This window comes from Carettochelys insculpta, chromosome 12 (assembly GCF_033958435.1).
Source record: "Carettochelys insculpta isolate YL-2023 chromosome 12, ASM3395843v1, whole genome shotgun sequence".
Lineage (NCBI taxonomy): Eukaryota > Metazoa > Chordata > Testudines > Carettochelyidae > Carettochelys > Carettochelys insculpta.
The window spans coordinates 41773155-41800169 of record NC_134148.1 but is presented as its reverse complement, the minus strand read 5'-3'; the positions used below and the strand labels follow the sequence as shown (position 1 = coordinate 41800169).

The 27015-nt window shown below is 42.2% G+C and overlaps 1 protein-coding gene across 3 annotated transcripts in view; it reads right to left on the bottom strand.

Annotated features, from left to right (window-relative positions):
* Positions 1 to 24613, bottom strand: part of SMAD3 (SMAD family member 3) — a 102263-nt gene extending 77650 nt beyond the window's left edge. For all 3 annotated transcript variants that reach the window (XM_075006558.1, XM_075006560.1, XM_075006559.1), the window contains exon 1: positions 24235 to 24613. In XM_075006558.1, coding sequence (XP_074862659.1) covers positions 24235 to 24440 — 206 coding nt within the window. In that variant the 5' untranslated portion in view covers positions 24441 to 24613. The remainder of the gene's footprint in view (positions 1 to 24234) is intronic.
* Positions 24614 to 27015: the final 2402 nt, after the last annotated feature.

Here is a 27015-nt window from a genome sequence, read left to right as displayed (position 1 = left end):
TAGAGCTCTTGGTAACTAAATACTATATTTGGAATAATAATACTATAAAATTAAAGAGCATGTGCCTCCGCTTTATGCAACTGAGGCACAACTCCAATGCAGTGGAGAAGAAATCTTGGAAACAGGAACAAACTGTTCTGCTAATACGTAACCAATCTTTCTTTGGAGCAACATAACATACAGTATATGCAGCAAGATTCTTACAACTATACCTGTCTTTGGATCTAACATTCACAAAGTGAAAGCTAAGAAAAATAATGGCCAGGATTTATGTAAAAAGGGATGCCCAAAGGAAGGCTTCAAGGTTTTCAAAACTAATAATTAAGGCATCTGAAGTTATCACCTACCCCAATTAATTCTGCATGCTAAATACCTGCCTTCTAAAAATCTCAAACTATATCTAAAGGTGAACACACAGAAATTGTGATAGAAATCAAGATGAAAAATCAAAATGCCATCAGTTTGAAGGAGTGACTGTTTTAAGTTCACGAATGTGTCCACCTCACATGAAAGTTTCTGACTAAAAATTTTTTTGAAATACCAGAAGTTGCCATTGTATGGTAATTCCAGTTTTCGGTCAACTGTATGCCTAAAACATTTGGTTCTTTTGAAAACCCCACCCCAATTCTACATTTAGGCCCATCACTGTCCCAATTTTCAGTACTCAATGGTTCCCCTTGGTGGCAATGGTCACTGCTAAGAGCTCAGGACTTTTGAAAGTCAGGCACTCATTTAAGCTGCTACATAAATTTAGGCATTCACTGTTGAGAATCTTGGTCATAGACACCTACGCTGCACTAACATCTAGCTAGTATTCCATAGGTTTGTCTGCAGTTTATTACAGAAATGCAGTAAGATAAATGACTTACCAGGGATGCTGTGGAGACTTACTCAGTGGCAAAAAGCTTTCAGTTACAAAAGATATTTCCAAATTAAAGATTGTCATTAAGTTAAATGGGCCATAGGCTCACAAATGCATATATGTAGTGCTGTTTGCTTGAACAATGAAATCCTATGACATCCTTTTTTAATATGCCAAATCCATGACAAACACAAGAAACCTTTCTAGCTCTGCTGAGATGCTTATCACTTGTATACAAAGTAGCCATTATTCTAGCAAATGCAAATTCAGCAAGTGCTTTTAAAAATCATACACCCCCTACCAAGAACCACAAACCAAACAAACACCCACACCCAAGCTGGAACATGCCACAGCATTCCAGTGCGGTGAATAACAAGATTCTCTTGAGTCTAAGCTGCTTTTTTCTGACTGCTGCTTGCAACCTTAAGGGAGGAAAACCTCATACTCCAGAACCAGTACTGGACTGATAGCATGTGACATCTTCCCCAGTGAATGCAACTTCTTAAGAGCCTATTATGACTACATGGGCTGTCGCTCATCTATTTCTTTTTTACAAAAAGCCACAAAATTGACAAAACACTTTTAAATAAATTCCAAATAGTTTTAAAATATGCATTCTAGTAGGAATGTTTTAGCTGCAACAGGGAACTTGCATTCTCACTGCAGTTTGACAAATGTGAATATGACAATTTCTTTGTTAAAAGCCAGCTGATAGCACAGAGACAATATAAAAAACAACAATCTTTTACATGACCAAATTCTACCCGCACAAACACACGTACACAACTGAAAGCAAGAAGACTCTGAATAAAACTAATGGCAGGATTTTGGAGAAGGATCACCCACACACACCTTCTTCACATGAAATGTGGCACACAAACAATTCATTGATTATTCTGGCAAGTGACAAACGTAAAAGCTATCAAACAGAACTGCAGATTTCTCTACTCAGATCTCAAGTCCCCATTCAGGAGAAAAGAAATATTGCTCTACAGGCCATGTAAGAATCCACCTGGGAATTATCCCAACTGTGCAGGGAGAGCCATTCCAGGGAAATGTCTGCCTGCTACATCTGGCCTAAACAACCCCTCCCCCAAGTTTCTGCACCAAGAAGCTATACTCAGGGCATGTGGGGCGGGGGGGGGAGAGGCTCCACATTACCTGTGCAATACAGCTCACTCTTTTGTGTTGATTCTCTTCCATTTTCACTTGCCCCCAGTGAAGCCACAAAGCACTGCTGCTAAAGTACCAGGAAGAGGGACAGGCACAGACAGCTGCACAGGGATAAAACCTCCCTGAACAGGGCACAGCCAGTGTGCCATATAGTCTGTAAGGCTCTGAGCCACTAACAGCAAACAGCAGCTGCAGAGGTAATTCTGGGCTGGACAATCATATGTCCCACAGGAGTACCCCTTTTTAGGATAAGTAAGGTTTTACACTCAAGGCAGTCAGGCAACAAATAAATCTTTAATAAAGAAGCTTCTGGCATTTAAATCACTTATTTACAGAACATCAGGGTTAGAGTTGCATCTTGTTAGTCGTTTGCTACTGACTAGCTACATGAGAAATCAAGAGCTCGTTTTTTGGTATGGCTACAACACATTTGATGAGCTGATGCTCCGCCAGGGTGAGGTCTGAAACTTTTTAATGAAGTTTTCACTTACAATATGGTAGTTCACAGACTATTTGTGCTGTGCTTTAGAGATCTGAAATCATTTGTCACAGGAAATGTAACTTTATGGGACTCTGGGAAACAGCTGGACAACCACTTGTCATGGGTATAGCCAACTAAAATCATGCTGGATTACAGATGTTGCCGGACAAGAGAGTGCCTGATTAGAGAGGTTCAATGTACGTTACTTGTGTCAGCGATTGCCAGGACAAATTAGCCCTCGCACTCGTGGCAGGGGAGGAGGTCAGAGGTGAAGGCAGTGGATGAGATCGTAAAATAGATGTTGGTCAAAGAAGGAAATGGGGGCCCTAGGGGAATGCAGTGTCAGAAAGGCATTGGGGCCCAGAGTAATGGGGAGAAAGGCATGGATGTAGGACCAAGAAAGAGGATAGTGAGTGGTATGAGCCCTGCAGCTGTGTGGCTTCAGCTGGGGACAGGAGCGGCACAGCCCAGGAATGGGGGAGGAGGAAGACATCAGTGAGTGCCAATGCCTAGAGCAGGAGCTGCAAAATCGGCCAGGAGCCATGGGGCACTGCCCACCGCCACACAGCCAAAGCCTGGAGATGGGTGCTGAAGCTTAAGACCCAGGAGGGTCAATAACTGCTTCCGCAGGGCTGGGGATCAGCAGCTGGGGTCAGCACCCACTGCCACACATTAGGCCAGGAGTCAGTGCCCAAAGCTGGCATCTGCTGGCATGTGGCTGGGACTACAGATCAGTGCCTGGGATCTGTGAATGCAACCAGGGTTTGGTGCCCAGAGACAGTGTCTGCTGCCAGGGTCAGATGTCCATGCTGGGAGTCAGCAGCTGCTACCAGGGTTGAGGCCTGTGGCTACATGGCTAGAGACTCAGATCAGATCCTTAACTCTCCAGCCAGAGTCAGTTGTTTAAGCCCCAGGTGTTTAAGCTTTGCTCCAGACAGCAGGGCTCCTTAAGTCCTGCTGCTAGCGACCACTTCCCAACTATCCCAGGGCTGAAGCCTGAACCTCATGGCTCACACACAGAACTCACTGTGCTTTTGCAGCATTGTGCCCAGCCTGTCTCTGAGGGATGTGAAGGAATGTGCATCCAAAACCAAACAGGGAGGGAGGTTTGGGGCAGAGGGGGTTGTAAATCAATGCTTCCCCTGTCTCATCCCCAATCACCACTCAAGGAAGGTGTGATGGCTGCATCTGAGAAGCACTCTAGTCTTCAGCTTATTTGGGAAAGAGGTTTGGGAACTTCTTGGACTATTTCTATATCAAATATATACTTGATCCTTTATCTTCACCATCTTGGTGGAACTCTGTTACAGGCATGGAGAAAGTAAAACATTGTAGGTGGGATTTAAAACAGGAGGGATAACCAATAACCCCAATTGGTTACTCATCAATATTGATAAAGCCAAAAATTCCACTTTTAGCTATGGAAGCTAAATTAAGGATACACAATGTTTCACTACTTAAAATAATTAACACAGGAGCCTGAAAGCAGCTCCCCTTCTCTTACCATAGTTTAGGTTGGTGCTTTATGAGGCAAAATATCTAAAACAGCCAGTCAACATTAAAACCCTCTATTGCTAAATCTTGTTTCCCTGCAAATCTGATTCTTCGTCTGGAAAGACTGTTGCAAACAAAGTGGATTTTACTTGCTACAGAACAAAGGCCATACCTAGGTCAACTGAAAGAAGTTGCTCTAGAACAATATACAAAGCTGCCTCACAGATGTGCACGGTCTTCATGATCCTCTCACTTGCAAGCAGTCCAGGAAACGGAGAGAAAGAAAAACAGCCAAATTCACTCCTAATGTAATCCATTGGGGTTATGCCAACAGAAAACTTGGCCCAGGTTTCAACCTTGAAGGCAATATTCTGAATCAAATTTCTTTTCTTTTATTTTAAAATATGTTTTTTGGTGTGAATGTATCCAACTAATGACTAACTGTTAAATTAAAATGTTTAAGTAATTCCTTATTTTCTCTTCCATTGATTGTTTTGATACCATTATTTGGAGTGAGTGTTTGATGCTCAGTCAATCAACTGCACTCCATATAATGTCAGCTGCTAGCTAATTTACACTTGCATAGTTGCCATCTGCCATTTAGTCCATTGTATACACAAGCCATCAGTCCAAGCTCTTTAGCTAGCACAGTTATAACAAGACCATTGAAATGAAATTTTATCCATTGTCTCAATGGGGTAAAGAAATACAATTAATCCAATTATGATTTCTCTGGCCTTGGCTTTAAAAGTTTTGTCCACATCAACCAGGGTATTATGCTACAGTATCTGTTTATTTAAGTGTAGCGATCAGACATGGGTTTCACAAAAATATCAAACATTTATGCAGACATTTCAGACAGATAATTAAAAATAAAATACTTCTTTTGTGTGGTAACTTGATGATCCTTATCCACACAATTACCTAAGTGCTTTCTCCACAATTATAATTTTATTTAGCATGCACAGGGGGAAGTGCTTAAAACTACACTGAAATCAGTTGTCACTGGAGAGATTATTGCTTCTTCTGTACTAGCAAACAGTGGCATTCAAAAATTTTCATACCGTAAAATGGCCATTAGAAATATTTCCACAGTACTTGCATATTACTTCCTTCTGAAACTCTTACTGGGAAAGTCCAGTGCAATGTGTGACAGAAATACGCGGCATGAACCAAATGTTCATACTTAACAACCAAATGCATAGCTAAAATAAGATAGATGATCGTTACTACTTCTGGACAGCTACTTTACAAAAACATGAATGGTTATCAGAGCATAAAAACGTAAAACCCAAATTTAATCAGAGATAAAAATACACAGAAATGTAATATACAACATGACAAATGCTCTCAACAAGAGTTGGTGTAAACTACAAAACCAGTCAGATAGCTGGGGAGTCTATATACTGCACTATGGATCATATTTATAAAGGGAAATATTTGGGACACATGGTAACAATTTCATTTAACTCTTTAAAACTGTCTATTGCTTAAAAATAAAACAAGCCACGTCCATATATCGCTGGCATTAAACACAGAATACTAGAACTGGAAGGAACCTCAAGAGGTCATAAAGTCAAGTCCCCTGTCCTCACAGCAGAATCAAGCACCATCTATATAATCCCTATTAGATATTTATCCAACCTGTTCTTAAATATTTCCAATGATGGAGATTCTACAACAACCCCGGGCAATTTATTCCACTACTTAACCCCTCTGATAGTTAGGAAATTTTTCCTAACATTCGGTCTAAACCTCCCTTGCTGCAACTTCAGCCATTGCTTCTTGTCCTATCACCGGAGGCTGAGGAGAATAATTTTCCTCCCTACTTCTTATAACACACTTTTAGGTACTTGAAAGCTGCTATCATGTCCCCTCTCAGCCTTTTCTTTTTCGAACTAAACAAACCCAATTCTCTTAATCGTCTCTCATAGATCATATTTTCTAGAACTTTCATCATTTTTGTTGCTCTTCTCTTAACACTCTCCAATTTCTCCACACCTTTCCTAAAATGTGGTGCCCAGAACTGGACATAGTACTCCAACCGAGACTCAATCAGTGCAGAGTAGAGAGGAAGAACTACTTGTTATTTCTTGCTTATGACACTCCTGTTAATGCATTCAAGGATGATGTTTGCTTTTTTTAGTGTCGCACTTTGTCCTCCTTGCTTGCTGTTTTTGGTTCTCTGTGCCTTAACTATTGAGTCTGTTCTGGTCTGGCTATGGTCTGAAGAAGTGGGTCTGTCCCACGAAAGCTCACCTAATAAACCATTTTGCTAGTCTTTAAAGTGCTACTTGACTGCTTTTTGATTTGATAGTGTATAGACTAGCACGGCTTCCTCTTTGTTACTATTCAACATGCAATGTCTACTCATGTTTAGCTTGTGGTCCTCCATTACTTCGAGATCTCATTCTACAGTAGTCCTTCCCAGACAGTGATTTCCCATTCTGAATGTGTGAAACTGACTGTTCTTTCCTACGTGGAATACCTTGCATTTGGCTTTATTGAGCTCCATTTTATTCAGCTCAGATCATTTTTCCAGTTTGTCCAGATAATTTTGAAGTATAAAACTCTATCCTCCTAAGCACTTGCAACCCTGTCCCCGCTGGCCATCATATGGAAATTTTGTAAGTATACATTCTATGCCATTACCTAAATCGTTGAAGATATTTGAACAGAACCGGTCCCCAAACTGATCCCTGTGAAACCCCCCCACCTGTTGTGCCCTTCCAGCATGCCTGTGAACCATTACTATCTACTCTCTGAGAACGGTTATCCAATCAGTTGTACACCCACCTTATAGAAGTCCCATCTGCATTGTATTTCCCTAGTTTACTGATAAGAAAGTCATGCAAGACTGTATCATATATTTTACTAAAGTCTAGGTGTACCACATCTACCACTTCACCATTATTCACAAGGCTTTTTATCTTTCCTGGCGCAGAAGTTAAGCTGAGTGGTCTGTAGTTTCCTGGATTTTCTTTATTCACCTTTTCATAGATGGACACTATATCTGCCCTTTTCCAGTATTCTGGAAACTCTCCCGTCTTCCATGACTTTTCAAAGATGATCCTATGCGAACTCCACTTTCTAAGAAACAGGGACAAGAGATGCTTAACACTCACCAGGGGATGTGGGTGTGCCTCATACTCCCATGTGGGAACTGAGGAAGCCGTCTACTACTCCCTGAAATGGTCATAGATTTTGGCTGCCAAGACTTGACTCTCTTTCTTGCTCTTCCATTTGTGCAGTGGAAGCAAACAAGGCTTAGCTGAAAGACTAGCATTAGGAAGGGGCACAAAGTTGCATTCTGGGAGTACTGGTGTCCCTGTTGGACAGAACCCTCTCCTGACCTAGCAGGGGAAGCAGAAGGAGCTCTGTACCCTGGAGCTGCATTGAGAAGTTGGGATCAGGAAAAGACTCTGTCCAGAGGAAGGTTGAGGGTGAGGGGAAAATAAAAAACAAACAAAAAACAAGCAACACTACTTTTACTCCCTGCTTGTCAAATCCTCACTGACTTCTCCAGCAGAGGAGTTTCACTCTTGTTTGGTGGCTGCTGCAGTTATAATATCGGACAATAGGGTTGCCAACCCTCCAGAATTGTCCTGGAACCTCCAGGAATTAATTAGGTCACCACTAAAGGTTATGAAAGCTCCATGAATATAGCCAAACAGAACTGGCAGCCATAGTGGGGGAGCAAGGCAAGCAGGGAGTCTTTCCACCAAGACATACCACACAAGTCCAGTCTGCTTCCCTTGCTGGACAGAGCTCCTGGTGAATTCCTTCAGTACAGCCTTATCAGGGGGTACACACACAACACTTGTATACCTCTGTAGTACATCATCTATTCTGCAGTCAAGGCCTGTTTCCATTAATGGGAATTACACACACACACTAATAGTAGAATAGACAGCAAGTGCCTCATACTGCAAGGATGAAGTGGCAGGACCAGGAATACCGAGGCTCATACAGGCTTACTACAAAGACAGTTGTTAGCTTTTCCCTCAGGTAGGCCACTCCCTAGATCAGACTGCTAAATTCTGATGACTGATTTACACGCACACACACACACTGTAAATGCTTCCAGATTGTGTGCCTCACAGCATACTATTATCATTTGCTGAGATGACAGAGAAAATACATTAGACAGATTACACTGTTCCCACCCTTACAGTCTGAATGCATACAACTGTGTGTTGCACAGCAATGTCTTTTGTTACTGTACTTTTCACAGGTTGTTTTAATTTATCTTTTTCAACAGAATACAAATGATCAAACCATGCAATCGGTCATATCTGCATATTCAGTGACTGTTCATCTCAGAACAGCTAAAAATCAAAGCTGTGACTCAAAGTCTGATTGGACAGCAAAAGGTACAGAAATGACTCAGTTCTCATAAAGATTCACATGCTGCTGATAACTGTATGGATGGGAAGTATTTTCAAATATTAAAAAATGAATCACTAATGACAAATACTAGGCAGCCATTTAACTTCTGGGGCAGGCATCTACAAAAGAGGCATGTCTATACTACTGGCACAGTTGTGCTGCTGAAGAGCATTCACGCTGATGCTTCCTATATCAACCAAAGTTTTGTTTCCATTCATGTAAGTAATTCTTCCTTTAGCGAAAATAAATCCCTTCAATGACGTAGTCACACCTACACCAGGGATTACAGTTGGCTCAGCTATGGTTCTGTACAGGGTAACTAGGTCAAATCTTCATTTTTAAGTGTAGATCATGACTAATATTTTTACTTGGAGATAAATCAGAGCCTACTGGAAATAAGATTATCAGGCAAAGCATGACCGGTTTAAAAAGCAGGGGAGAACACACTTAAGGGCACAAGCAAATGTGTCTGAACCACATCCCACTAACTGCTTGTATTAATACAAAACAAAACAAAACAAAAACAATGCCGCACTGATGTTTTCTTCTTATGCAGATGCTCATTTTTTTTTTTTAAAAAAAAAAGCACAGATTGTATGGTACCAGATAGTAACAATATGGTAAAAATTATACTAGATTCCTGTACAGTAACAACAACAACAACAACAACAAATAGAGGGATGAAAATAAGCAGATTTTCATCAAGTACTCTAAATGTGCAGCACTGCTAGCATCAGATAGTCACAACATATCCAAGGTTCTGGGTTATTCTTGGCTTCTGATCAAGCACAGTGTCGTGATCTAGTTAATATTTCAGTTTGGGGGGAAAAAAAATCCATAAAACGGAACCCTACAGTCACATTCTATGAGCGTATATTCATAAATATGCAGGTAGTGTATGAGGATTGTTGTTTCTTGCAACTAACATGAACATTCGCACGTGACTAGGATAATCTTTATAACAGCTGCTACTTAAACTACGATGGAAACTGCAAAGACTCAACTAATATAGAGGAATTTCTTTAAAATGACTTCTGATTTACACATGTTCCTTAAAGAGGAACTCTGCATAACTCAAGGTCTTTGGAGAAACAGACAGTACACATTTTGCTTGTGCAAAACTGATGTGACTACAATTTATAAAAGAGGTGATAAAAGACAATGAAACATCTCTTGCTTTTTTAAAAAAAAAAAAAAAAAAAAAAAAGGAAAATTTAGTTCTTATGACCGGTAATAGATTGGCAATCAGCAGCCTGCAATACAAAGTTTCTCATTATAGGACAAGAGTAGTAGCAGACTTCCACCATTTTCCCCCCCTTTTTGGTTGGGACACTGAGGGTATGTCTATACTGCAGCACTGGGAGTTAGTTTAAAATAAAGAGCAGTGCAGATGTTGCAGTTTTTGTTCTCAAGCTCATCTGAACCCCTGGATCCGACTTTGAATAACTAGCCCAAGCCTTCCCTGGAGCTACAATATCCACTGCTATTTTTAGTGCATTAGCTCAAGCCAAGCTATACAGTGACTACCTGGGCTCGGAAGCTCACTGCCAGTAGTTGTGTACAGCAGTGTTTCTTAAACTTTTTGAGACTGTGCAAAACCAGACAATGTTTTTCATACAGAACACCTGTGAAAAATTATTTTTAAAAAAAATTGTGAAAATCAAAAACAAAGAGCAACATATACAGCAAAAACGCAATGAATTTAAATCAGGTATCAGAAATGAAGAAGTAACATTGTATCTCGTTTCAATAACAGAAAATATATACCACTAATGTATGATATCAAAAGTGTCAGAGGCTCACCACACATTTGTAAGTTGTTCATGGAACACCAGTCTTCCGCTAAACATAGTTTAAAAAACACTGGTGTAGAGAAACCTCAAGAGATGAAAAGACAATAGAATCTTCATGCCTTGTCATTCACAGGCCACATGGTCCACATACTGACAAGTGTGATGAGGCGTATATATCATTGGGTGCCCATTCGGAAGGATAAATAAAGCCATAACTTGTTTCACATAAAACAGCCATCAAATGGTAATAACTTATAGTCACCATCACTTGGAACCGGGTATAAACATATACTGTAGCAGTTGAAAATTCATCCCAGAGCCAAGCTTTAGGAGTCATTCAATCCATAAGTGTATGTAACATTTCTATACAAGTCATTTGACAAGAACTACACCTGTGTAGGAAGAAACATTAAACATATAAGTAGAGAGTGATAAAAGATATTACTGAAAATACAAAAATATGCCAAAATATACAATTTTGGAATCATATTTTCTTTTAAAATGAACCTGACTCTAAATTTAGATTGGTAGGAAACAGCCATATTTGCTGAAAACCAGACTCTCCCTCCATAAGTGTAACCATATTTAAAAATTCAGACTGCATTTGGGTATTAAGGATTTAATGTGGAATAAGTCATAAATAAAAGCAAATAAATTTAGAAGATGCTACAGGTTGCACCTCCCTGGTCCAGCACGGTTGGGACCTGACACGTCCTGAACAAGAGACTTTGCCCAACCAGGGTAGGTCCAGGGCTTCTGCCAGAGGATACCAGCCTCCTGCTCCCCTAGGATTCTGGCCCCTGGCCCAAACTCCCTGGGGCAGGGAGGAGCTCTAGCCCCCAAGCCCCATCCCCACAGACTCATGGATGTAGGTCCAGTCCCAGCCCCAGGACTCTCAGTATGAGAAAATATCTGATTTAAGAGGTGCATCCTGTAGTGACAATTCACATAAACCTAGTGGAATTTGCCACAGCAATTTGGTTTGAATGTGTCTGTTTCAGAATTAGATGAGTCATTATAGACAATATGCAAGATCGAAATCCTATATCCTTCATTTGTCTAACTGCTACGAAGGACTGAGGAAGAGTGAGGGGCTTTTCCTCTTATCCCATAAGAGGGTGTGTCTACAGCACCCTAAATCAAAAGCTGGAAGGAAAAGCTACCTCATGTAAATCCACACACTATGTTTCCACAGGGATGTTGATCTGCCACATAAAGGGCATATGTGGCTCCCACAGCCTGCCACCAAATATAAACATAGCTGCAATTGCTAGACCAAGGAATACTTTGCTCTTTAATGAGGATCAGATAAGTGCACCTTGCAGTATCATGTCTTAGCTCACTATGAGCAGCCCTGATGTCAACTATCGGAGGGGTAGCCGTGTTAGTCTGGATCTATAACAGCAACGAAGGGTCCTGTGGCACTTGATAGACTAACAGAAAAGTTTTGAGCATGAGCTTTCGTGAGCACGGACTCACTTCATCAGATGCTGGTCATGGAAATCCCTGTGAAATACCCTATGAGCAGCCCCGCAGCAGAAGCAGCACCCGTCTCCAGTTGCTGTTCCTACACTGATCAGCGAATGATGTAACTTATGGTACAGGAGCTGTCAAATATCTGTTAGAAAAAATATGGCTCAAATAACTATTTCAATGTTGTGAAATAATCATTAGAATGTTATTTCAGTCTAAAGGACAGTGGTTTGATTTAGTTAAGAAGTACACATACGTATCTAGCCATGATGGACTAAGCTACTGCCAGTTTTGGCAGCATTCAGCCCCAAAGGTGAATATAGAAAAATACCCAGTCTTGCCAAAGGTAGCATAGCATCTGGAAATAACTTAGAAAGAGGATGGTTTATCCTTGGCTACTGAACCCTAGGTTCTCTTTGATACTTTCCTGAAATAGCCAGTTGTTCCTCACCTGTCCTTCCTCATGTGTGGTCGTTCAACAAGTTCAACCTCCCTCATCTGGCACCCTGTGGGTCTGAGCAGTCCCAGACCAGGAATTTTGCCAGAAAAGGGGTAGTCAATTCTGCCCCCTGCTAGTCTCAGTTCCTGCTCCTGGGCTCCCCATCCATGGCTTTCCAACCTCCTTTCCTCTCGTGCAGACTCCCCAGCCGCAGTTTCCCAGGGCTGTGGCTTCCCATGCAGCCTGGTGACGAACTGCCAGCTTACCAACCCATGCCACTGCACTCTGCTGCTGCTTCTGGCCTGTGCTCCCTGGCTGCTGCTAGCCCCCCACTTGCAGCCAGACCAGCTGTGGCTGCCCTGCCCTGGTCTTGCTGGCCTCTCTTCCTACCAGCCCGGGGACTCTCTGGTCCTGCAAAATCTGTGGTCCTGATGGAGAACAGATGATACCAGATGAGAGAATGATGAATTTGGGAGTTTTAACCTGTAGCAGTTTGAGATTTGTACAAATCTAAATTAGGGCTTTCCAAAAGCAGAAATGCAGCAGCAGCACTACCACCAAAACCTGTGACTCATCTACATGTAACCACTGGGCAAGATTCCCAAATTCTGATGTCAGTTATGTAATTGCTAATCCAGAACAGCTCCACTGAGTTTAAAAAAAAAAAGAAAAGAAAACAACAAAAAAAACCTTCCTTCAGAAATTAAAAAAGCAGAAACTCTGGCAGAATTTGACCCACTGGATTCAAGTGGACACTTCAACACTACTGCCTGAAGTATTTTACCTGTTGCCATTATTAGTAATTTCTCTGGTTAACACGTCTAAAAAGTAAAGAGAAAACATTTGTCTCCCTCCATTCTGAATGGCCAATTTCCTCCATTACTTACAAGTCTCTTCCACAGACAGGAGAGACAAAAACCAAAGGTTTCTTTGGGGCTGTTTTCAAACCATGCAACTCACCCCACTCCCACAAATGTGATTTTAAAGCCACAAAAAAAAACAGCAGCAGCATGGTCAGGAACCGTCCCCAGAACAACCATATAGCAGCTGCATTGGTCCCAGCCCTTAACATCAGTCATTCTCCTAGGCATTGAGAGTATTGGAGAGGACTTTACCCTATGGTCAACATTAGGAGTCTGTTTCCAACCATCTCTTTCTCCTTAGTCCCCTCTAAAAATAAGCTTTTTCATTTTAGTTGAAATTTTAGTAGATTTGTGTCTTTAGCTTTCCAATTAAAACCCAAAATTGTTTGACAAAACTTTTCTGAAAATTTCCATTTAACTGAAACAATTTTCTATTGAAAAAAATATTTCCACAGAATCTTTTCAACTAGCTTCAGTGAATACTCTGATTTATATTATAGTGTAACAAACAATATCCTAAGAATGCAAGTAATACCTCCACCAAATTAGTCCTCCTGCACTTCCAACAAACAAAATCATCAAAGGACTATCAAGCACTGTCAGAGTACCTGTTGGCAGGGATATATTAGGTAAGAAGTACAATTTCCCATTCACTGCCAACTAAAAAGAAAACATAAAAATTTCAAATTTAAAAACAAATGAAACCTGAATTACCATCAGATTCTTAGTTCTGATATCCTTCCCCCTTCTTTAAAAATGCTGTCACAGGCCTGCCACCATAACAGCAAGTTTCAAATGCCATCCTAAAAATAGAAAGGGGGACAGGGAAGACAGCAAAATGGGAACTGAAAAACAATGAGGAAAAAAGCACTGTAATACATAACTGTCTCCGGTAACTAGCCAATAAAAATCTCTACTTCATAGTATTAAAGTTTGTATTTTTGCTCCTCTCTAAAAGCAGTTATGATAGGGCTTTCAGCCAGTTAAGTCTGCCATGCAAAGCCATAACTTACAAGATTCAACTTTCAAGCGATCATTTCTAAGGTCTTTGCTTGTTTATATGGGTTCACATAAGGCTGGCACAACAGAAAAGCTACATTAATTTCAAAGCAGAGAGACCATCAATAAAAATTAAGAATTAAACAAAGAAAGAGGTGGAGAGATTTACTAGAAACATGATTCTTTAGCTCAAAAGATTGTTTGAAGGATGGCAGATGCAGTCATCTCTATGATTATTTACACACACTGTCCCATGTGTCCAATTGCTACACACATTATCCTGAAAATAAGTATTGTGTGCGCCAATCAAGAACAGTGCTAAGTCCAGATATAGGCTTCAATGCACACCACGGCTTTAGGACACTAGCCTTATAATTTGGTGGATGCCCTGAAGTAAACGAAACCTCTAACATAATGGCTATGTCTACACTTGCCCCCTACTTCTAAGGGGGCATGGTAAATCAGCCTGATGGGAGAATACTAATGAAGTGCTGCAATGAATATGCAGCACTTCATGAGGCTAATTCTCTCCATGGCAATTTCAAAGTGGACAACGGCGATATCAGGAGGGATGAAGAGGAGCCCCCATGAGAACCGCAGTCAGAAAACTAACTCAAATATCTCCCTGAGGGTTTGCATTTTCCAACAGACAGCCTACCCTAAATTCTGACTTACTCAGGGGACAATTTCTACTCACCGATATACATGCTTTCCCAATCAACTCTCTGTAAAACTTTCCATGAAAGATGTATGTGCGCAAATATTCAATTCAAATATTTAAATGGCATTGTTAAATTTACACACCTAAATTTGGTTTATTGGAGACTGTGTACATTTAGGTTTCATGCTTGGATTATCTACAGCTAATGGTATTTACAGGGAAGACAGTGATGTTGTACATTGAGATAACTGCCTTAAATTTGACTTCATCATGTAGTGTAGACATACCCTGAATTCTTTGACCTGATTAAGGCCCATTTCTGTAAGCCTTCCTTATGATAGGTACAGCTTGTTCACACAATAACACGATCTAAAGAGGAAGCATGGTTCCATAGCAAGAGTGCTATCCAGGGACTTAGAACCAGGGCTCTACTCCCTGTTTGGCCACACATTTCTGTGTCTTTGGGCTAGTTATTTAGTCTCTGTGTGCCCATCTCTATCTCACAGGGCAGTTGTGAGTATAAACACACATTGCAGTAGAGTAACACAGTAGTTACCTTGAAGTCTGTTCTGTTATATGCATGAATAACGTTAAACATCTGAGTATTTGCAGGATCAGGCCTGTATAATGCCTGAGCAGCTCTTGGGACAAGGGGCCCTGTCTTATCTCCTTATGCAGAGCCCCAGTACCACATCAATGAGAAAAGCAAACAACAAGCAGGCCTGTAAATGAACATCAGATCATCTTGTCTGAGGCCTCATTACTCTGCTTTTGCAATGCCAAAAGGCCTTCAAATATCGTAAAGATGACTCAGGTTAAATGAAAAGAGACTTCAAGCTACCTTTAAAGTAAATCTCTACTTTTAGAAAATCATATTGCTTCTTCCAATAGTTCAACCCGCAAACAAATTTCAGTGCTGTTATGCTGGCATGTAACAAAATGCAAAAATTCACTAAGTTTAGTGAAGTCATCCAAGTAGAACTGGAATACTGGTTTCTGTCCCTACTAGCTGTGATATTCCTCCTCGCATACCTCTTTCCCCTAAGTCCCATCATCTGCCGTCATCATTGCCATTCAACACAAGAAGCTTTGGACAGGATTTAAAAAAGGAAATCAAAAAAGGCATATCAAAGCAGGCTAAAACAAAAGTTAATTAAAGTCATTCATGAGCCTTGTTGAAAGAGACTGCTGCATTTCAATCTTGTGCATTTAATTGCTTGATACAGGAGCACAAAATTAAAATTAAAATAAAAACATAATTTGAGAATGAAATCTAATCGCAATATAATTCAAGAATGGTTTGGACCTATTTCATTAAGTAAATCATGCAGAAAAATTGCATTATTAAGAAAACAGCATTAAAAGTTCCTAATAAATTAACAAGTATAAATTAATGACCGCTCAGTCCATTAAATCTTGTTAATTTTATTTTGATGCAGTAATACAGTGATCACAAGTTTACATTATTAAACCAATATTTATTAGAAGAATTCATTTTAATTGGATCCCTGATGTGATAATCCCATACAGTATATATATTTCCTGGTTTTATCCAATTTTTGCATGTATATCTCATTATATTTAAATGAATGCAATAATCAGGGTCTTCTCCCTAATATTATAAAATTAAGCAACCATTTTAAACTTTACTTCACAACAATTAGATGTTTATTGTTCTATTACACGATATAATCAGACTCTTATGTGCCTTTTAAAAGCTGCTTAAAATGTTTTTATCTTTTTAAAAAAGAAAATGGAAGGAAAAAGAAACAAAGGCATGTTCACACTATACAAAGGATGATCCTGTAAAAAGACATCTGCAGTTGTTTTTAATAAGAACATGAACTGGCCCCCAACTCACAAGAAAGAGTTAAACAACGCTGACAAGCACTGTCTGCTGACAGAGATACTAAACATACAAGTCAGACTATGTCCATTCTATTTAATTTTTGGTTCAATCTACACACAAAATTGAGCTGATTAAATAAAAGGCGTGGCTAAAAATCCATTTCGTTAAACTAGTCTAACTTTGCATAGGGACTCTCTTAAACTGATGTAAACCTAATTAATATTGATTTAGCTTGCCCACAGAAGCAAGGTAAACTCACATAAGCCAGTTTCAAACTGAAGAATATGTGCACACTCAAACATGCACTGACTTAACTAAACAAATCCATGTGTGTGTGTAGATCAAATCTGAGGTCGTTAGAAAAAATTAGTGGCAAGCGAGAACTGAAAGGAAATCATACATTTGCATGCTTACAGATCACATGCACTACCAAGTTGCCCCCAGCGGCTCCATCACTTACTGTATTTAGCATTTCCATACCTGTAATGTTAAGATGATCCTAAACAGAATGTCAAGAATAAATTTTCGTAAGATCTGCAAGATCAGTTGTCAACCCAGAGAACACACACTAACAAGCTGTCCTCAACTGGCTCTACTTCACAGTATATTTAGCATTTCCATGCTTGTAATGTTAAGATGATCCTACACAGAAAGTCAAGAACAAATTCTTGTAAGATCTGCAAGGTAAACTATCAACCCAGAGAACACTCAATCAAGGTTGTCTAACATCTTCTAAAAATCGTCTTAAGACTGATATTATTAAGCAGTATTCCTTTTTAAATGGTTTTTACATCTGTGTAGAGAGGATATGGGGAAAATACTATAAAAGATGTATGCAATCTCTATACTACAAACCGACCTTAATGTAAGCTGCCTTGCAATGATCTAGATGCGCATGTGTCTGCTTAAATCCATCTCTCATCAACTTAAACAGACTCTTATGGAGACGCTTTAATACTGAGGTGGATACACTACAAGTACAGACACTGTTACCTATATCAACCCAATAATCCTCCAACAGTTGTCCCACAATGTCTGACCACTTGGATCATAATTGTGATCTCCACAGCTCAGATAACACAGATACCAAAAGCCGTCCTGTCCCCTCTTTAAAAGGCCTGCAAATTGTTTAAAAAAACATAATTGTCCTGATTGTCCAGCTTGGCGAGAACACCTAGCAGCTCTCCACAATCACATGGAACTGTCCAGCTAAACATGCCAGTTACCCAGTCTAGACACATGCTGGCATGGAGGAGACTCCACATCATCTGGTCAGTTCCACCAGTGGAGCATGGGTCAGCCTAATGCATGGGAAAGAACCTCAGGTGTGTAAATTTCCCATTACAATGATGAACTGATGGCAACTCCAACTTAACAGGACACGACTATCAACTTTTCATTAATTTACTCATCCTAGAAGAAGGAGTACAACGATAACAAGGTGTAGCATTATCACCTGCTTTTCATTCCCCTGCAGACACAAGCACAAAAGATCACGTCAAAGTGTATTTATGTACACAGGGATATTTACCCTGAATCCACCTGAGAAATCTCAATTGAGCTTTTCGCTTAATTCTTCTGAAAGCTTCTACAATTGGCAGCCTTATTTCTTCCCTCGCAGTAAGACAACTTCCCACACCTGTGAGCGATAACTTCAGCAGTCACCATTTCAGGGCACAAACTAGGAGCTCGGGCACCTGCAGAACACGAGCTCACTGTGTCTTTGTCACCCTCAGGAATGGGATGCTAGCTAAAATCACCACACGTGGAAAACAGTATCAGAACTCAATGCCATTGTTCTCTACTCAGAGGTTCATGCAACCAAGCAATTCCCTCCATGAATGTGATCTTTCACATCCAAGAGCTATACAGTCATTTCCCATCATGCCAAATCTGCATTATGAGATACCACCATCCAGTGCTCACTTCTTGGGCCCAGAAACATCAGTCCACCGTGAATACCAGTAAAAACTTCCTAGTCCCACAGCATTGTGTCCTACATGATCATCAGGTTCTCACTGATTCAGTTCTTCTTGCAGTTCTGCAAATAGCAGTGGATCGTGTACCCTATACTTGGAACAGTCATGACAACGGTGGAGAGCTGTACTGGCTCGATGCTTCTTTCAGGGATGCAGACACAAAGGAGGGCCATGATAGTTGCAGGGGTTTTTAAGAAAGGCACAAAATTTATGGCACATAGATAACATTATGGACTGAAGAAAGTTGCATGATGGGAAGTTTCTCCCAGCCTACATGACTCATTTCTGCCCCTTTGTGCATTGCCAAAACTTCCCAAAAGACATCAGGCTACATAGTGGTGAGTTATACAATGGGATCTATGGTGCAAAACACTATGCATTGACACAAGCATTTTGGCAAATAAGCATAAAATAAAGAGTCAAGTATTCATACACGTAAGTAATACACTAACTACAGCAACATTATGTCAATGTAGCATGTGTTATCAAAAGTTTGTAGACATCCCTTTATTTTGTTCCATTTCTTTCCAAAAGAAAATATATCCAGTTTCGAATTCAGTCACTATTCTTTAGCCTTATATCAGGTAAGCTGCATAAGAACCCTCACTCATCCTCTTCACAATCATATCTGAAGTAACAAAACTTAACCGACACCTTTCCTATTTCACCCTCAGAAAAAGGTTCAATAAAAGATACTACCTTACTGACCTTGTCTTGTTAACACTTAAAAGAATTTATTCTTCACATAGAAGAATCTTGGCTGCTGGAAAAAGCAGTTGCAATATTAAATAGAAAGGCTGTAAGTGGCTCATAAACAGGCACAGAGAAAATATATTATCAAAACTGCCACAACACTGGAAAGATCTTATATTTTATCTCATGCATGTAAAACAAATACTCTTGACATAAAAGACATTTATTGTCTGCATTCATACACAAAAATCAATATCTATATTGTGTGACCCCTAGAAACTAAACAGTATCTGCCACACGTTGCAAATTTTCACACTACACTCATATTTAGCAACTTTATGAATTAAATGCTTATAATTCACCCGATCCCCTTTTGTTTTTGCTTAGCGTGTGCACAAGCAATGCAATATCACTAGAGATCACAGGCTGAGAAACAGACTTATGAGCTTACTGCTCTTCTCCCCAAGGATGAAGTTTAAGGTGACACGTTTGTGTTCTGCAGAAAGTATAGGAAAGGTGGTTGCATGTATTCCTGACATTAGATTCTACACTGACACTCTCTGACTTCACATAGCAGTACTTATAGCCATGAAGAATTTTGAAAATGTGATGCCAACTGTTGGCTGGTAGGAAAGACAGATTCAAAACTATATTCAGAACAAAGCAGCAATATCATAAGGATAATCCAGTGGCATCTCTCTTTGAGAAGCTCAAAAGTACGTGAGTGTCCACTCTATCCAAGACATTTGCAAAACCATTATAAGAAACTATCACTAAGTTATGGTCTGCCAAATGGGTACATTTTTCAAATCGTGTCACCTTAATGCAAATAAAAAGACTGCTTAATGCTCATTAAGATAGAGGCTAACATATCTGAAGCCATGTTGGATGGCAGAAAGGGTGAAGAATTTGAGACAGAAAGCCTAGTGTGCATAGGGCCAAAGGCAACTGGTGCCTGCAGGGTGAAGGACAGGGTTCCCTCTAATTTTTTTCCATCCATGGGAGGAATTAATTTTGTTATGCGCACCAAAACATATGAGGATGCACACCACCAGTAGAAATTTTTGCTGCCAGTGATGGGCGCTCTGGTAATCAGCTGGGCAGCACCTAAATCTCTGCTTCAGGGAACACTGGTGGTGGCGGAGGTGCAGGGTGGGGGCATACCACTTAGGAAGTAAAATATTGGCAGGATCACTGGCAGCAGAGCACCTCCATAATGCTACTATGAATCACCTATGCTAAGGGTTAAGTGAACAGAGAATAAAGGAATTCAATGTGTAATCAAAGATTTCCACCTTTGCATGCAGAAGGTCACCCCAATAATACCTTCCCTTTTGCCAGACTGGCTGAAGACCTCTGTGGTTGGGGATTCAAATGCCAGGGAAGATGACCAAGAGCCAGGGAAGTTACATACATTACTCACGAGTAGGCCAAGGAGCCAATGGACCCGTATGCAAGTGGCCTGAGATCAGGTCTTAATAGTATTGAGGCTGAACTGAAGACCTGTTCTACACTCACACTCTCTTTCCCCACTGCAAGGGTCTCTCTCCATCCCTCTTCCTGCTACCATAGGTTCTCTCATCAAACAGACCTGTCAGGTTCCAGGTTATCTTTATATCATGTTAAAGAGCGAGCTCTTAAAAAATAATCCATGACAACGAACAACCAGAAGATAAGCTGTAAAGCAGGCACACAATAACATACGGATGTAGTCTTGTAACCATGTCAGTTCCAAGATAGTGGAGAGGCAAGGTGGATGATATAGTATCTTTTTTTGGACCAGTTTCTGTCAGTGAGAAAGACAAGACTTCTAGCTACACAGAACTCTTACTGAGGATATAGACAAAAAACACAGACAGAATGTAATCTTAAAAAAATAAAATAGTGATGAATTTTGTTTTCTAGCTTTTTGGTATTGTACCCTTGACTTTTTTCCTAAATAACTGCACAGCCACCACAGCCACAGTACTAGGCTAGTATCAACTGGCATCTGAAATTTGCAGTTGATAGTTCATCTGTTCAGAGTTCCCACGAGCGGCATTTCTGAAAGGTCCAAGCATTCTTCAGTCTGGATCTGTCTTTCATATAATGGTAAGGGGACAGCTAATTTGGACTAATCCTTTTCTCACTGAGCCAGATTCATCCTTGTTTTTGCTCTAATGGAACAAGGTTCACTGATGCACTATAAGCATTGCATAGTGTGATCTAACCCTAACAATTGATTGCCATTTTGTTCACAAAATATTTGTTTTTTAAACTGGGGAACTAATATACATATAATTAGTTATAAAGGAAAATACTCAAAGAAGTCAGCTTCTGATGACGAGACACAAATGCCCCATAGTCTGACACAATGGTTATGCTCAGACTGTGGTAGCTATTTTGGGATACAGAGGTATCCCGAAATAGAAACCCCACAGCTTTTCCCCACACTTGAAATAGCACTGCTTTCAGGTTCTGTTACCCCTCATGGTGAGAGGGCTAATGGAACTTTCAGAATACACTCTTCTTTCGAACTTCAGTGCCACTTGGACGGCACCAAGTTTGAAATAAGGTCTTTCGAGATAATTTATGCAATTTGTGTTGTGCAAATTATTGAATGTAGAGATACAAATGCAGTCTAAACATAGCCAATGATAGTTTAAGAACAATCAGCATGGTGCAGTGGACTGGCACTCAGGAGACTTGGATTATAATTCAAGTTCTGACACTGACCTTGTATTCAGAAGTGACACTTTGTTTCCCAGACCTGAAGAAGAGCTCTATGTAAGCCTGAAAGCTTGTGCATCACAACAGAAATTAGTCCAATAAAAAGATAAGACCGTACCTTCTCTCCCTAATATCTTGGGACCAACACAGCTACAATACCACTATTTAATAATCTTCTGTGTAACTTTGGACAGGTAATTTCACTTCTCTATATTGCCATTTGCTCTTCATTCCTTGACTATTTCAGGAATTGTCTCTTATTAGGCATCTGATCAGGTTGGCCTGTGTTGGGCACTGTACAGGTTCTTCTGCAATATGGTTATAATTATTAATTAATAATAATAATATTTAAGCAAATAAAGGAGGAAAGGTTAATCTTTTGTAGGGGATTTCCCTTACAGTTTATGCACTGATGAGTCCTTACTAAAACCAGAAACCCAACACACATTGCAAGTCCCACTAGTAGCAGGACTTTTTTGGGTTAAGGTAAGCAAATACTTCAGAGAAGAGCTTTAGCTGGTTACAGGCTTTTCATGGGCTTAAGGAAAGGTGAATTAGGATTCTGATCCCAGTTTAAACTGAAGTGAGAATCCAGGGTAGTTTCAATGACTTCAGGGAGTCATTCTGAATTTACACTAGACTCTGACCTATTGTCACTTGGCAGGGAAGAGCTGAGCAGGTATTGAACAGTCTTTTAAAAAGCATGTTGGAGGTATTCATCGTAAAAAAGAAAGAGTTCCAATTTTAAAATTATTTGATTTAGCAGTTCATAAAACATATGCATCTTTGTGACTACTAGCTACTACATATTAAATCATTCCAACAATGAGTATATGAGTGCATGCATACATGAAAGAGTATCAACACACAGAAGTCTACAATTTTGTCACTTTCAAAAGTTCTGGATGAAGGTTAGTATTTGTTTGAAAAGCAATGCTGTATTAGTCCATAAAGCAAACTAAAAATTATAGATATCCAAGTGAGCAAACGTAAATCAACAGTGTCAGCGATGAAATGTTCTCACTGATTCGATTTTCTCAAAGATAATCAAAAATACGTAATCCTTTGCATACGTGTCCTTACCTGTGCTTTATGCTGAGTCCTGTATGAAATCATACTGAATCAAACACTAAAATACTGCATAAAGAATTAATGCACATAGGGAAAAACAGTTATTCAACATATATGACTCCTCTCTCAAACAGCAATCCCATATTGCATTCCTTATTTTTTATTTATTTGTTTGTTTGTTTGTTTGTTTATTTATTTATTTGGGAGGGGAAACGGAAGTTTGAAGTCACAACCATCTTCTCTGGAAACAGGCACCCAAGAGCCCTAATAAATCACTTCTTCAGGGGAATGTTGAACAGCACAGATCAAGATACCCAAACAAACAAAAGCGAAGCACAAAAAGGAAAATCAGAGATACTAATTTTAACAGTAATAGAAAACAGAAGTTTTTGACCATGACACAGAGTATCACCAATGAGCATAACCAATCCAGAAAACTTCAATCTTTTTTCATATCTTATCTAAAACCATTCCGCATCTTCATTCTCGTCTAATTTTAGTCTCCCCTATTAAGAGAGCACAGTTTTAAAAAAAAAAAGTCACAAAACTAATTATAAAGAGTTCTGGAATAGTTTATAAGAAAGGCATATAAAACCAAACATCCACTGCAGCTGACTGGAGAGAAAAGCAAACTTACTCTAACACACGTTTAATGTTATGGCTTTTCCAGGAACCCCATATATATGCTTAATATCTATAACAAGCCTAGAACGTTTGTGGGTGCATGCATGTGTCTGTCTGCATCTATTTACTGGTACACGTGTCTCAACCATGCATGTGCCTATGGGTGTATACAGGGTTATTCACATCTCAGAGTAGGGACAGTGAGCTGCGAGAGAGTGTAAAAGAGAACCCGTGTTTATACAGAGGCACCCATGTGGTTATTATGCATGTCTCTGGTGGAGGTCTAGTCCTCACGGTGAATGGTTTTATAGGTATGGAGGAGAGAGAGAGAGAGAGAGAGAGTGTGAGAGTGAGTGAGAGAATCTGGGTGAACTTACATGTATGTGCCCATGCCTGATCTGTGCACACTCCCCTCAGGGGACACAAGAGACTCTGCCTGGGGCCGACGCGTGCCGGACGGTGCCTATTCCCTCCCATTGTGCCCAACTGCCTGTGCCCGTCTCCACGCGGGGCCATGCCCGTCTGCGGGCGCGTCTCCTGGCGGAGGGGGGGGCCGCAAGGCGCGACGTCTGCATGGCATGTCCCCCCGCCCGATGTGATCTCCGTGGAGGTGGCTGGGTGCCGCCGCTCGGCCGGGCGGTCCTGTCCGTGTGCCCCGCTGCCCACGGGGCCCGCTGCCTACCGAGGGATGGTGATGCACTTGGTGTTGAAGCTCTGCGTGGTGATCGCCTTCTCCAGCTCGTCCAGCTGCCCCGTCTTCTTGAGCTTCTTCACCAGGCTCTTCACCGCCTTCTCGCACCACTTCTCCTCCTGCCCGTTCTGCTCCCCCTTCTTCCAGCCCAGGAGCCGCTTGACGATGGGGGGAGTGAACGGCAGGATGGAGGACATGCTGGCACCCCGCTCCGCTAGGCGGCGGCCCCCTGGGCGCCCGCTCGCCCAGCTCGCGGCGCGGCCCCTCCGGACGGCGCGGACAAGGCCTCGGGCAGCGGGGCGGGAGGCTGGCGCCTGGCTTCGCTCGCAGCCCAGCCCCGCGCCACCCTCAGCAGCCCCGGCTGGCGGCGGAAAACTTTGCCCCGACTTCCCCCGCGCGCCCCTCGGCCGGCCCCCGCCCCCACCGCCGGCCCCGCTCTGCGTGCGCCGTGAGGCGGCCGCCCCGGCTCATTCCCAGTCTGCCTCGCATGCAAATCGCCACCCGCTCCCCCGCCCCGGCGCGGCGCGGCGCTCGCCCCCGCCTCCCGCTCGTTCGCCCAAGCGCGCTACTGGCTCGCGCCGCCGCGGGGGGAGGGGAGCAACTGGCGCCCGACCCCGCCCCCGCGCCCCGGAACCGCCCAGAGGCGGGGGGGGGGGCTCCTCTCAGGGCCCCTCCCAGCCTGCGCTCAGCGAGCCCGGGGAAGGGCGGGGGCGTCCCCTGAGGGGCCGCGTCGTCCTACCGGCGCGTGGAGAGGGGCTTCCTTCCAGTGACCCGCCTCACGCACAGCCAGTCCGGAAGAGTTCAGGGGGGCTCCGCTCAAGTGACCCCCCCATAGACACAGTTAGCCTCGGGACCATGGCGGGGTGGCTCCACTCAGTGACCCTTCCATATACCCAAGTCGTGGGAGTACAGGGGGTTCCCCTCAGCCGCATCTCCATATACACGACAAGCCCTGGGAGTACAGGGGGTTCCCCTCAGCGACCCCTCCATATACACAACAAGCCCTTGGAGTACAAGGGGGTTCCCTCACCGACTCCTCCATATACACAACAATCCCTGGGAGTACAGGGGGTTCCCCTCAGCCGCATCTCCATATACACGACAAGCCCTGCGAGTACAGGGGGTTCCCCTCACCCACCCCTCCATATACACAACAATCCCTGGGAGTACAGGGGGCTCCCCTCAGCGACATCCCATATACACAACAAGCCCTTGGAGTACAAGGGGGTTCCCTCACTGACCCCTCCATATACACAACAAGCCCTGCGAGTACAGGGGGCTCCCCTCAGCGACATCCCATATACACAACAAGCCCTTGGAGTATAAGGGGGTTCCCTCACCAACCCCTCCATATACAACAACAAGCCCTGCGAGTACAGGGGGCTCCCCTCAGCGACATCCCATATATACAACAAGCCCTGCGAGTACAGGGGGTTCCCCTCACCCACCCCTCCATATACACAACAAGCCCTGGGAGTACAGGGGGCTCCCCTCAGCTGCATCTCCATATACACAACAATCCCTGGGAGTACAGGGGGTTCCCCTCAGCGACCCTTCCATATACACGACAAGCCCTGGAAGTACAGGGGGTTCCCCTCAGTGACCCCTCCACATACACAACAATCCCTGGGAGTACAGGGGGTTCCCCTCAGCGACCCCTCCATATACACAACAATCCCTTGGAGTACAAGGGGGTTCCCTCACCGACTCCTCCATATACACAACAATCCCTGGGAGTACAGGGGGCTCCTCTCAGCGACATCCCATATACACAACAATCCCTTGGAGTATAAGGGGGTTCCCTCACCAATCCCTCCATATACAACAACAAGCCCTGCGAGTACAGGGGGCTCCCCTCAGCGACATCCCATATATACAACAAGCCCTGCGAGTACAGGGGGTTCCCCTCACCCACCCCTCCATATACACAACAACCCCTGGGAGTACAGGATGCTCCTTTCAGCGACCCCTCCATATACACAACGAGCCCTAGGAGTACAGGAGGGCTCCCCACAGTGACAGCGCCATACATGCAGCAAGTTGAGAAGGGGCTCCCCTCCAGTGACCTGTCTCATACACAACAAGCCCTGGGAGTATAGGGGGGCGCTTCCTTTAATGACCTCCCAATGAGCCTTGAGAATTCAGGGGTGCTCCTCTCAAGTGTCTCATATATACCGCGAGCTCTGGAAGTATGATAGACTCCCCTCCTTTGCTGTAACAAGGGGGTGGCAAGTGACACACTTGCCTTGGGCACATAGCTGAGGGGGCACAGAAAAATAATATAGAAAATTAATGCTTTTAAGACGGCTGCTAAGCTATCTTCGCTCATGCCACATCAGCGCCCCTGCCTGCACTGAGGACAAAAGACCCTACATTATGAATTCCAAATATTTCTGGAGCAGAGTATCTTTGATGACAAAAATTTGCCACAAGAGAAAATGAAAAGATGTTGGAAGAAATGGGAAAATGGCTAGTGAAAAATGCACTGAATGCTGAAAATGCACCAATAGCTGAACCCTCTCACGTCACAATCTCAGTGTCAGTATCTATGGACAATGACAATGATCATACAACGTCAGTACCCATTATTACCATTTACGGACAATTGGAACTTGACGTTACAGCTTCAGCATTGATCTCTGAGATGGACCAAAATGAAAACCTCAGTCTCAGGGTCTCAACTTTGTCACCAATTACAATTGCTGACTTTAACAACTGTGACCATCAACAATACAACTGTAAGACAAATCAATTTTAACGATCCACTGTAGA